We start from the raw sequence: 12,848 nt of genomic DNA on the forward strand, positions 1-12,848 counted from the left end.
TATGGGTGTGAGAGCATATATAAACTTAAATAATACTTTTCTTGATCTCCCAGATAACTATATGGGGTTTATCATCTCTGATCTATTTGGGGTTGTTTCTTCTCTTTCTCTCCCCTCACCCCCCCTTTTTTTAATACCTATCCAGGATTTTTCCTCCTTTTGTTTCACCTGTGTGTCTACCAGTGTTTGAGTCCAGACTGAAATAAACCCATAGCAAAGGTTAATGATTCTTCAGTTCATTATGCTTCTGTGAGCTTTTAATGATTAATTTTCACATTATGATAATATTGCAATCAAGTTTCATGTAAAAATACAACATTTCAATATATTAAACAAATACTATTCTGTAAGAAGTGCAGAAATATGGCACATGATCATTGCATTAGTTTCTTTTATAGCCCTCCAAGAATATTCATCCCCTCATTATAAAGTTTTTAAATTTTAGCACTATAATTGGTACCTTTGAGCAGGGTCCTAAGGGCATTTTGCAGAGCTCAGGTCCAAAGTGTTAACTGCTTTCAATTTTTTTTTTTTTTTTTTTTTTTTAACTTTTACTTTCATCCTGAATGCATTTTTCTTCACATCTCGGTTCTGAGGTCTGTGATACCTTTGTGTTTCAAAAAAGAGGATATTCTCACTAGCAGATAAAAGTCCATGTAGTATCCTATTATTGTAGCTCTATAAATCTGAGTTTAAATAGGGAAAGAGACACTGTGTTATTCAGACTCCTCAAGCAGTCACACAGAAGGAGATAATAGTGCTACTCTGCCAGCCTGCATTCTACTTTTCTGGTCTGCTTACTTTAAAGGGAGGACAGGTTTCTATTATTAATGTTGACTTTCATGTAATATTGTGGATCATAGTACATACTATAGAATAAGTCAAAACATAAACCAATTTTTTCTATCAGGGTTATAGGCCATCATTACTCTATTTGTAACTTTGGCTCAGATCATCTAGTTGTAACTCTATTCTGACTGATCTCAGCAACTAGTGATATCAGTTGCAGCTGCCTTAAGTCTACAGTCATCAATTTCTGACATGGATTCAAAAATAATGGAAGACATATTTCATTCAAATATGGAAAGTTTTGAAATTTGCTTTTGTTTTTTCCTTTAAGTTAAAAGAAGTTCTTCCAAAAACAATCCCAAAAAGAAAAGGTAGATGAACCAGGAGACTGAAGCTATATGGCACTCACCTATAGCATGAGAGATCCAGTTCAAGCCCCAGTTCAGAGTTAAATCTGGACTTAATTCTAGGTCTTCATGGAAAAGCGACTTCTCAACTACTAGGCTAATAAGGCAAATTTCTATCTAAAACCCAACAAATATGCACTTATGCAGAAAAGAACAGTCTTGACTAGAAAGAGGGAAAAAAATAGGATACAGGACACCTGCTCAAGTCACTGCAGTAGTCAGAGAAAAGGATTTGACTGAGATACTTTACCTTAGAGGTGTGCTTTAACCAGGCATAGATTTCTCCCTCTCTCACATACATAGAGATTAGATATTTTATCCTGGACCTTTCTGTCTAGAAGTATTTCATCAAACATCTTCATGCTAAGAAAATAAAAACTCTAATTAGGAAAAAGGTGCCTTAAACATTGTACTCAGCTTTAACGTGTAAGAAACCGTGTACCATAGATTTAACATATAATAAAAAAGGGAGGGAAAGGGAGCTGTGACCCCTTTTAAATAATGTAAAAACCTACAGCAGAAGTCAATAGCCCAAAAGAAATTTTGACTGCTGAGCTTCAATCTTCCTCTTACATAACGATAAAGGGTTTTTAAGAAAATAGTTAGCCCATCAGCCAAGTCCTAAATGGCAAGATACTTCTGGTTTGCACTACTAAAATCTGACAGAGATAGGTCAATTGCTGTCCTAGAGAATATCCAAAGTTAGTATATTTGGTACTCATAAGAGGTAGGCTTGTAGTCTTTGTAAAACAAAGCTTTCACTGACTAAACGTGGGTGCAATCAAGGCTCCTCCTCTAATAAACAGACCCTTAAAAATTGTTTCTTACTGTTGGAAATCTCACCTAATTGCAATCTTAGAAAGTGATTGCTATTAGCACCTGATGCAACATGTACCACACCTTTGTGAACTACCCCGTTTTCTCTTGCAAATTCATTGGCGATTCTAGTGAGGATATTACTTGAGCAAATACTGCAAATGTTACCTTCCCAGCTGCTTCTCAGTGCATTGAACCAGTGCCTCTTACATGACTGCTGTTCTGCTGAAAAGCAGTGCTTTCCAGAAACAAGAATTCAGCACTTTTCCCAGAGAATTAGGTACACAAAATGCCAATGAGTGACTAAGAAGGACACATGTATGTCTGTAAAAGCCTTAGTACACAGTCCCAAAGAGGAGCCCTTAAAACTTACTAGTATTTTTAAGTCTGTAGCTACACACACTCTGGTCTAGTCTATCAGGAATGCCACAATAACACCCACCCCACATCTGCAATATCTTGCATCATTAATCTAGATTTTTTTCCCCCCTGAAGAATCAAGCTTTAGGCTGTCAGTCAAGCACTGTTACACCTGTTTTACCAAAGCAAAGAATTTTGAAATCCCAGAACCCACGTTCATACATGCAAAACCGTGGAGAACTGTCTTGGCGTCTTGGAGCTGAACACACACACACACACACACACCCCTCCCCAAAAGCCCCTTCATCATCCTGGGTGTTTGTAAATTCTTCATTCTCAATCCCAGATAGACTGGAAAACAACAAAGCTTCAGACTTTAGTCTCTTGAGCATCCTCCCACTGTGCAGGTTGCTTAGTTTTCAAAATCCACACAATTATGAAGTTATCACTTCATAAAAATAGTCTGCAAAGCACATCACTATTATGATTTCTAGCTGTATTAATTTACATATTAGAAAATTAGTTAAGATTTATCTACAAAAAGTACTTGTAAATGCTGTTAGTATTTTATCAAAAAAACGATACCTGTTCTACCCCTCAGAAATACAAATGCAATTTGATTTCCATTGACAGAGGTGGCTGTTCTGGAATTGTAGCTCCTAGTTATAGATTGACTAGAACTTTCCTCCACAGAGGATCCTCCTGAATACAGTTTAGCTACATATATTAAAATATAGCATATGATGTGATGTACTATAGCCCTTTAAGTACGACTAGTTACAAGAACATTCTTCTGACTTTCTTACAACAAAAGAATTTGCTTCTTTTCATCATGTATACAAGTACACATACAAAATTAAGAGACAGAGTCATAACCCTGGTGTCTGTATACTAGATTCCTACATCTTAATTGCAAAGGAGTAACCATATTTCTTGAGACAATGTAGCAGAGAAAATTTGCTTAGGGATGAGGAAATGCTGGGGGGGCCTATATTCCTTATCTGTTCCCTCCTGAAAAATAAGTTAATTTCAGCCACTGTTTTCAAAGTAGGCTCAGAAGGAATCTATGGCAGGTACATTTAAAAAAAAAAACAAAAAAAACCAAAAAAAACGAACACTATTTCATAGTATTTCCTGATGCATGTGAAATTATAAGCTGATCTCATATTAGAGCAAAATTTGTCAGGGTAAGTAGAACCAGCCCAACTAATGTCCATCTTCATAACGTACTGAATCTGCAATGTTGTTCTCTGCCTGGTATTAAATCAAAGGAAATTGTGATTGCAGACTGGAGAAGGAAATTGAGGCTCTGGAAAGAGAGGAAATGGAAGTCTCAGCTAAGGAAGAAGCAATTTTAAAGAAACTTAAGTCTGTTGAGAAGACAACAGAAGACATAATAAAGGTTAGTGCCAAATTACTCCAGAAGTAGAATTCACTACTCATTCATCATAATAACCAAATGACCTGTGAGTGGTCATGAGTTTTTGTCTAAAGTGACAGTAGTTCAAACACAAGAGGGGTCAAGATGTTATATTGTTCTAGTGCCCAAATGTCGCCATTTGGTTGCTTATGGGGGTGGGGGAGCAATTCTTATCATTACTCATCTATAGCAAATCTCAAAAAAAAAATAGCACTGGCACTAACACCAACCAGCTACTTTGCATCTCAGCCAGAGACAGACAAAACAGGTACAGAAGCTGATGTATTCATACTCCTTCAGGTGATGTGCTCAGCTAAACTGCATCATGCTTTCCCCCAGGTCCCTGAGAGAGATTATAGTGAAACATGACTTAATATTATCAGTCATTAGTCTTTGTCAAAAGGTCATTTTGATGATTTGAAAGTCATCTTAAACCATCTCAAAAACATAATGATGAAACTAAACTTCAGTTCCCCAGTTGTTCTTACACACACATACACTCTCTCTCCTTAAAGATACACAGGGAGATAAGCACAACTGGAAAGCCAAAGTAGAGCCTTTGAAAGTGTTTGATGGCAACCAGCTTGGGCCACAGTGTGAGGCTGTGTCACCGATTAACACTTTGTAATGTCCTGTCCTTCCCTGTGTGACTTGGAATTGTCCTGGCAAAAAAGACCAGAAAAATTTCACTTTCTCCCTTGCCATGCTCCAACTGAGCAGGTTCCACTTTTCCAGTATGAAGCCATGCACACAAAAAGTTAAAACTACCAGGTAAAGCAAAGCAATGTCTAGCTAACATCTTAAAACTGACTAATCACATTTATTGTTAATGGTTCTCTTTCCTAGTCTGTGAAGACTGAAAAAGCAGGAGTTGAAAAAGGTATGTTTGCTCAAAAAAATATTTTTAAAAAGTTTCTTGTAGAAGTTAGTGAAAACATACTAAATGCTTTGTGGATCTTCTTTATTCAGAGGCAGCAGACTACATATATGCCAGCATACCTGACCTTCCCAAGTATTTCAGGCCTTCCGCACTGAGAAATACAGCACATGCTGCCACCGATGATGAAGAAAAGAGAAAAGGTACTATTATTAGTAACGTCCATACGTGTAAAGGGTCCATAGGTGTCCATACGTGCAAAGACTTACTATAAATTGAACTGAACACGCTTTAAGGGAAGAATAAACATAACAGATATGGGACAATGGTGTTCTCATTTAAGCTGCGTTATCAGTGAGGTCATCAAAAGTGAGAGGTGGGGATACTGGGGTAAGGTATGTACCACTGAGAATAAGGATCAAGTGTTTGCAACATTGACACTTCTTTCCAGCACTTCGTTCCTCTACCTGGCACAACTTTAAGTAGTTCCTCCCTTCATATCATGCGTTTCACATTTTCCATCCGCGCTTACACCTACTGGGCAGCCAGCAGTGGGCTGGTTATTTCCCAACTACTAGCGAGCCTCCTAACCCTTCCGAGTGCCCAAGATTCTTCAGTCTTGTAGCACATTGAGCTCTTTCAACTGCTATTGCCCAGCACAACACCAGGGGCCAAGGCTAAATCTGGCTTTCTCAGTCAATCACATAACGAAAGCTGGCTCCTCAACAGCTTATTTTTCCTCACAGAATTAGATCCAAATGAAATATTTTTTTCCACTTCAAGTTTTGACAGGATGGAAGGGGGCATTCAAAATGAGAATCTAATATATTGGTTACGTATGTGATGATTTCACGTATTTGATAATTCCTTCTGACAGTCATTCTCTATTACTGTCAGAACTCTTCTATAATATTTCTTACAGCTTCTGCATTATCAGTTTAAGCACTTGTTTCTTTCAACAGCACTGTTTGCCATGGAAATTAAAGTTGAAAAAGACATGAAGACAGGAGAAAACACAGTGTTATCAACAATACCTCTTCCCTCAAAGGAGTTTAAAGAGACAGGAATTAAAGTCTATGATGATGGCAGGAAGTCAGTCTATGCAGTGTCCTCAAATGGCAGCACAACACAAAATGGGATGGATGAACTTGCTCCTGTTGAGGTGGAGGACCTGCTACGGCAGGCAACTGAAAAAAATTCCCAGTCTCCCACAGAGTATCATGAGCCCGTGTTTGCAAACAAATTTTGCAGGCCAGTTACTCCTCAGAAAGATAAATTAGTCCCTGGGCCAAAACTGGAAGACAGTCACAGAAGAGAGATGAATGGATTTAGCAATCATCAGACAGAATTGTCCTCCAAAACAGAGCCCTTTATGCAGCAACGTAAAGAGAACGGGCTTGATCTTCCAAAGGCAATACAGCCGAAGTCTCCCTCTCCAGTACTTTCCCATTCAGAGAAGAAAGTGCACACTAATCCTGAAAACAGGATGATACATAATGAAGACAGAAAAGCTGCACATGAGGAATTAAAACCTCACCAGAATATAAGAGAAAGACATAATGAGACAAGGTTTTTAAGTCCCTGCCATCTTAATGAAACATCCCCTGCACCTCAAGATGAGGAAGATGTTCAGTGCAGCATTGTCCAAGCTGTACCATGTTACGTGGATGATTCGGAACCAGTAACAATGATTTTCATGGGTTATCAGCGCATTGATGATGACGATGCGGAAGCAGACCAAAAGTTGTCACGATATGATGGGGTTATCCGTGCAGAATTAGTTATCATTGATGATGACAATGAAGATGACAGCAAATCTGAGAAACCAGCATATCATCCCATAGGCCACTATAGCCAGGTTTATCAGCCACCAAGCAGGAAAATCACAGAAGTCCCACAGACAAACCCTGTGAGCAGTCTGGGCACAAGCCTGAACAAGGTACCCCACAAAAATTCCATCTCCCTGCGAGAACAAGAGGAACGCTTAAGCTCACCGACACACCGTGCTCGTCTTCACAGCCAGGTATCTGGAGACGGTACTGAAGATCCCTCACTAACAGGTAACAGAAAAGGAAAGTCATGTCACTGCTGTTTGCTCATGTAGCAAAATGATACTACTCTTACCTGCTAGCAACTGTTCCACTTTACTATTTGGATTGTTTCACAGACTAATATGCAATTACTAATCATTTCTTTCCTCTTATTTGTTAACAAATGCCAATCTGCATTTTGGTACTGTTGAATTATTCCACCTTTAGCAATGCACTAGTTACCATATCAAATTTTGAAAAATAAACTCTCTCAGAAAAGCCATTTCTGTAACCTTCAAAGATTAAAAGTGGTTCTCTTTCAAGTGACAATTAAAAGTTCCATTAATGCTACCTCAATTAGCAGAATTAGTTTTCATTTCTACCAGGTAACTAACAGCATTGCTTCTTAACACTGTCTCCTTGCTGGAATGTTTTTGTGCCTATCTGCATTCTAACTACTTCCTCGATAATCCAAATTGCTCCTCAAATCAGAAAGGCTGTTTCATAACCAGCTTTACTTTGCATTTTTCTGGAATCAGCATTGCCAACCTTGCCTTGACAATGTTTATGTAAGTTTTAACATTTTTTTTGTTAACCTGAGTTAGATGTTTTTATAGCCTGTGAAAGACAATGAAAGAGTTTCCATCACTACATGTGGTTAGTCCATATAGTCCATAGTGTTATTTTTTTAACACTTTTTGTATTCTATTAATACTCAAGGTATCTATTTCTTACTATAAAGTTTTATAATAAAAGGTTGAAAGAACAATAGCAAGATCTTCCAGAAACACAGAAAGCTCTTCTTTATGATTGTTGCACTTCAACGCATACAATTAAACTGCATTGAAGTATATTTACAGAGCAGCAGATTTCAGCCAGTAGTCACATTCCACTTCAAGGAAAGAAGGCTGTGCTTGAATTATAGGAAGGTCAGGGGTCCTGATCCCACATTCTCTCCCTGCTCCTCTTCCAGACTATATTCTGAATAATTTTGCAACTTGGCAACAAAAAAAAAAAATGTAAGTTTGGGCCCTGCCTAAAGCTGCATTGGCAGCCCAGCATTTCTTTGCAATACAGGTAAAGCCAGGAGAGAGGGTGGTCATTGGATCACATAAGGAGTTTTGGGTATTTTTGCATCAGCACGCACTGATTGGGAAGTGTTGTTCAGTAAGTAATGCTCCCAGTTTACAAGAGTATCAACCTCATGCAGTCATGCACACAACAGCCTGAAATATTCTAGCAGTGCTGCCCAGCCTTTCTGATCAATGAGGCCACTGCACTTCTCTACCACTTCAAAGGACCTTTGCTTCGCTCAAGCACCAGTTCTGCCATCTGTGCACATCCCTGTGTCCTCCAGGACCAACGGCTGCTGCCAGCAACTCTTATGGCAGCAACTGAAAGCAGAAGTAGCTGGTACAGGCAAGATAAACCACTCCAGCCACTGCTCCAGACCATTATATTTTGGGGATACTCCCTTAACTCCCCCATCACATATGTATATGCATATAAACGGAGAAGCGACACTCACCCACCCACCAGCTGGTTGCTACTGAAACAATTCATTCATCCTACAGCCTGCTGCGTGGGTGCTCCCGAACAGATCCTGGGAAAGAGGTTTCCAAGAAGTAACTATGAGCTGACAGTACCATTCGGGTGGGCCATATGCAGGCCATGAGATGTTAGCGGAGCACCTCGATCTGTAACAAACTTTGCTTATTTTTGTCTCCCGCAAGAAGCGCCTGAAACTTCTTTGTTTTCCCCTGCCACTCAGACACTCCCCGAACAATCTGGGTTCTCTCTCTTTTGAGGTTAGTGGAAAACAAACACTGACTTTCAGGGAAGGGGGATAAGTGTAAATCTAGCAAAAACATTTGAGAATCTTTTCTGTTAATCTGTGTTTGGTCTTACCCATTTACTTACAAGTATTCTACTAAGGAGAAAATAGCCAATTAGGAAAAAAAACGGTCCCAATTAAATTAAAAGCAGTTTGGCAACTGCCTCAAAAATACACCCCAACAGTCAGCACTGCCTCTAAGTGAAGGTCTTAAATGCCCAGTAGAATCTGGAACTAAGCCATATTCCTCTTTACCCCTCCACCTATTTATTGCCACTCCCTGGGACATTTTGATCAGTGGAAAAAGCCAGGAAGTGACTCAATTTTTCCCAAGCAGTCCTGTAATCCTACTGCGACTTCTAAAAAGGAAACAAAACCAGGAAAGCCTCTTAAATCTAGAACAATGTAATTACACAGAGCTGTTTCTCAGGGAAATAAATTGTTTTCAAAGCAGCCACTGATGCCCAGCCTAGCAGGTTCACCCTAAACACCAGCAGTGAAAAGAGGAGTCAAAATTATTTTTGGTACCTCATCGTTCATTACTAAAACAACAAACCATAATAACAGAAAAAATAATCCTCTCTGAAGTGAAGCTTTAGGAGGTAGTTGCAGCATTTAAACATTAAACAGGCACTGAGGACTCTCTGAAAGAGAATAGAAAGCAAGGAAGCACAGGCCAGGCCAGGGAGACAGTCCCTTATGAAACAGTCTTGCTTTGGGAAAGAAATGAATCTTCAGAGCAAGTTACTGAAAAAGTTAGTGATGGCCAACGACAACTAGGAGGCAGCGGAGTTGTTCCATGTGCCAATCTATATAGAGAAATATCAGATTAAATTAGGAGCTTTCGGCATGCCCCCAAAACTGACAGAAATGTAGGACATACCTCTGTCCATATGGGAGCAATTTTCCTTTCTCTGTGAGGTTGGTGGGGGACCAACGTCTCAAAGTATGTGCCCTCAGAAAAACCATACAGAGAAAAGGATGACAATGCTATAATTAGGACACCAATATTTTGCATTATTAGAGCTTATTTTCTTCTTTAAATTTCAGTCAAATGAATTAGTGTGCAAATGTTTCGAAGATTCAATACTCATTAGGGAAATTAAAAGTCCTTGGGAGGGAACAAAGGCTAGACATAGTGCAATGAATACGGAAAGGAAAAACTTAAGCTGACTAGGCAGTAAAACCTACTGACAGTGTGGAACAGGCTCTCATAGGACATGAGGATCCAAGGCTTTTGGCAGGTAGCTAGTCTAGATGAGCTAATTTTTTTCTTTGCTACTAGAAGCTGTGCAACCTTCAAAAAACACAACGGAGACTTAGCTCCGTCTGCATTGAAGAAAGTAACCTACAATAAAACTTTTTAATAGAGAAAGATTCATGCATGCCATCTGTTTCTGTAACAAATAGAGCCAGACAAAAATGGACTGTTGGCTTTAAGTGAAGCATCAGACTGATTGTCCTCTCAAACCACGACCAGGACTTGAATCCTTCAGAATTCCTTGGTTTGCAAGTACACAGGGTCTTTGTAAGAGCTAAGCTTAGCATTAGTGGCCCTACGATATAAAAGTTACACTCAGATGCTTCTATGATTTGCAACAACTTCAGCATTCAAAACATAACTCAAGTTGGACATTTGCTGACATGCATAAATCAAGTAAACAGCTGCTTTGGCTCCCTGTCTCTCAGTAGAGAGATATATGCAGGATGAAGGAACGAGAGATGCTATTTTGGGTGACTCTTCAAACTAAGAGGTCAGAGGGCTGGAGATTATTCCCACCGCATTCTCAGATCAGCTACATGGTGGGGGGAGGCTCTTACATATCAAACAGCAGCATTATATTGCTGTTCTAAAAATAACCTTAACATTTAATCATCTGCCCTGCACTGTCACTTTCAATCTAACCCACATTATACCCAGTTACAGACAATAGCCATAGTGATGTTTATACAGATATTAAGTTACTCCTTCAGACTCAAATCAGGAATATGACTAACTCCCACTCTGACTCACTACACCAGGAAAAGAGGAGAGTTTTCTGTGAACATCAACACAAAAAAAAAAAAAAAAAAAAAAAAAAAAAAAAAGAAAAGGCTTCCAAACAATTACAGCTCCCACTGAGGAGTTTAGTTTGAACAAAGAGTTTGTTTAATTATTCATGCATCCTTTTAATCTGCCAGCATCTAGTCAAGGACAATACCATCTGTCTGTAACACATTAGTGAAGGTAACACAAACAAAACAGAAAAGAGCTGTGCTGATTTTCAAATAGCAATAGTGGAGCAATTTCTTAATATACTCGCTTTATTGCAAAATTACCAGAACTAATGCCTTCTACTGATTTCTTTTTATAACACTAAACCAATGCTTATTCTGCTGGATTAACCACCGGAGGTACGTGTATTCTTCATTTTTCTAAATAAGATTTAGCATCAGAAATAGAAAGTTAGCCTGGAAATGCAACGGTTTTGTTTGTTTTCTTTTTTCAGCTCTGAGAATGAGAATGGCAAAGCTGGGGAAAAAAGTGATTTAACAGCTGTAATGACACAGAAGTAAAATTTACTACTCAAAGCAGAATAAAACCAAGAAGAGTTTCTTCAACACACCTTTTTTTGGATCATAATGCTTGTTTTGCTCTTCTGTTTTATGCATCTGGGTTATTTTGCCCTCTGCATAATCCAATGGACTTTAACAGATTTTTAGATTTGACCAGCTGCCACATACACACGAATCACATCCTGGATTTTGCTGAAAGTAGTGGAAAGTTACCTAAGACCATAAATGCAGCGTATCCAAGTATGAAGACACGTGTGTACCTGTTCCCACAATCAGGAATACGTTGTTGCTATATATACAGAGCAGATAAACACACATCTCCACGGAACTTCACAGGACATTGTTTCACTTCAAAGTTGCCAATCTACCTGATTTTGATTGAAAATGCCATCCCAGCATTCTTCTGGTAAAAGCATTGGTTAATAAAAAACTAAACATGAGAGAGAGGAGCAGGAAGAAATGTAAATATAAAAGCTGGTTTCCAAGCATACCACCTTGGCCAAAATTTAAAGCATTCCTTTTTAAGTCACAGCAAAACAAACCAAAAATAGTAAAGTCAGCATTTAAATATTTAACCACCTTCTAGAGCTCCACAGTCTACCCACCCTTCTGTTTTACATATGACAGCATAGCCATCCTCAGACCCCGCTCCCTTCCCCGTGCCACATACACGCTGCCCACCCATAACCTCACAGATCAATCCTGTGCGTAACACTATGAACAGCCTGATCTCCCAAGCAAGGTTTCACCTCCTAGCTTGCTCAGAAAGCCCTGCTTTTCCAGGAAACTGATTGCCAGGCAGGCAGTGCCTGTCCATCAAAAAAAAAAAAAAAACTGCTTAGTGTACAGGTTTCAGTTGGCCAGGGAGCTAAAATTAGTGCAAGCCTCCCATCAGAAATACTGAGTTGCCAATGGCTTGTCCCACAGCTGCAACTAAACGTCTGTTATAGGTGCAGCCACTGGTGGGCACAGCTCTCCAGCAAGGCCCAAGGCTCCCACCAAGGAACAGGTTATTTCTTTCCACGTGAGGGAGGAGCTAAAGGCCCTTAAAGCAGCCATAAGGTATAGTTACACCTAGAAAAATCACATGCAAGTCCGATTTTTCCAGTACATAGTTCTTGGGGGGAAAAAGTGCCTCATAGCACTACATCCTTATATTCAAATCAGTATGATAGCTGTGTTTTGCCAGGTCTTCTCCTGGTTTGAATGACTAAACAGATAAAGCTCAGGTTGTGTTATTCTAGTATAGCTGACTCAAATTATGCACCAGCAAAAAAAACAACCATAACTTTTTTTGCTGGTCTTCCTCGTTTCAAAGCAAGAAACTGAAGCTACTACCTCATACTGAGGCACGATGGTAGTAATCAGCTGACTTGTAGCCTCTAAACACTTGGTGGCTCCCAGTCTGAAGTGGGTAATACTCTCAAATTTTAGGACTTGCCCGAGATGGTTACCTGGCGAGTGGAATAGTAGATAAAGAACAAATAAATTTAACTATATTACACTTTCTCTATGTCTATCCTGGGTTTTGTTTGGGGTCTTTTTTATAGCGGGTGTTTTGGTTTTTGGTTTTTTTTTCCTCTTATGTTTCTTCTGTTATTTGATGGTTCTGAGAGCAGGAGAGGGAGTTACCTTCAATTTTTTTTTATATTATTATTTTTACATCTTCTCAAAGATTCTTAACAGGATACACCAAAAAGTGAGAGAATAGGAGAGTGATATGAAGTAGTCACGAGCAGTTTTTGTAACAGTGGCAGAT

At 39.2% G+C, this 12,848-nt stretch overlaps 1 protein-coding gene across 1 annotated transcript in view; it reads left to right on the forward strand.

The window, feature by feature from the left end:
• PALMD (palmdelphin) overlaps positions 1 to 12,596 on the forward strand; it is a 29,820-nt gene extending 17,224 nt beyond the window's left edge. The window contains exons 4-8 of the mRNA XM_082311953.1: positions 3,660 to 3,774; positions 4,639 to 4,672; positions 4,762 to 4,872; positions 5,632 to 6,729; positions 11,023 to 12,596. Of these exons, the coding sequence (XP_082168079.1) occupies positions 3,660 to 3,774; positions 4,639 to 4,672; positions 4,762 to 4,872; positions 5,632 to 6,729; positions 11,023 to 11,066 (1,402 nt within the window). The 3' untranslated portion in view covers positions 11,067 to 12,596. The remainder of the gene's footprint in view (positions 1 to 3,659; positions 3,775 to 4,638; positions 4,673 to 4,761; positions 4,873 to 5,631; positions 6,730 to 11,022) is intronic.
• Positions 12,597 to 12,848: the final 252 nt, after the last annotated feature.

Source organism: Platalea leucorodia (assembly GCF_965183815.1).
Source record: "Platalea leucorodia genome assembly, chromosome: 5".
In the NCBI taxonomy this organism is placed as follows: Eukaryota; Metazoa; Chordata; class Aves; order Pelecaniformes; family Threskiornithidae; genus Platalea; species Platalea leucorodia.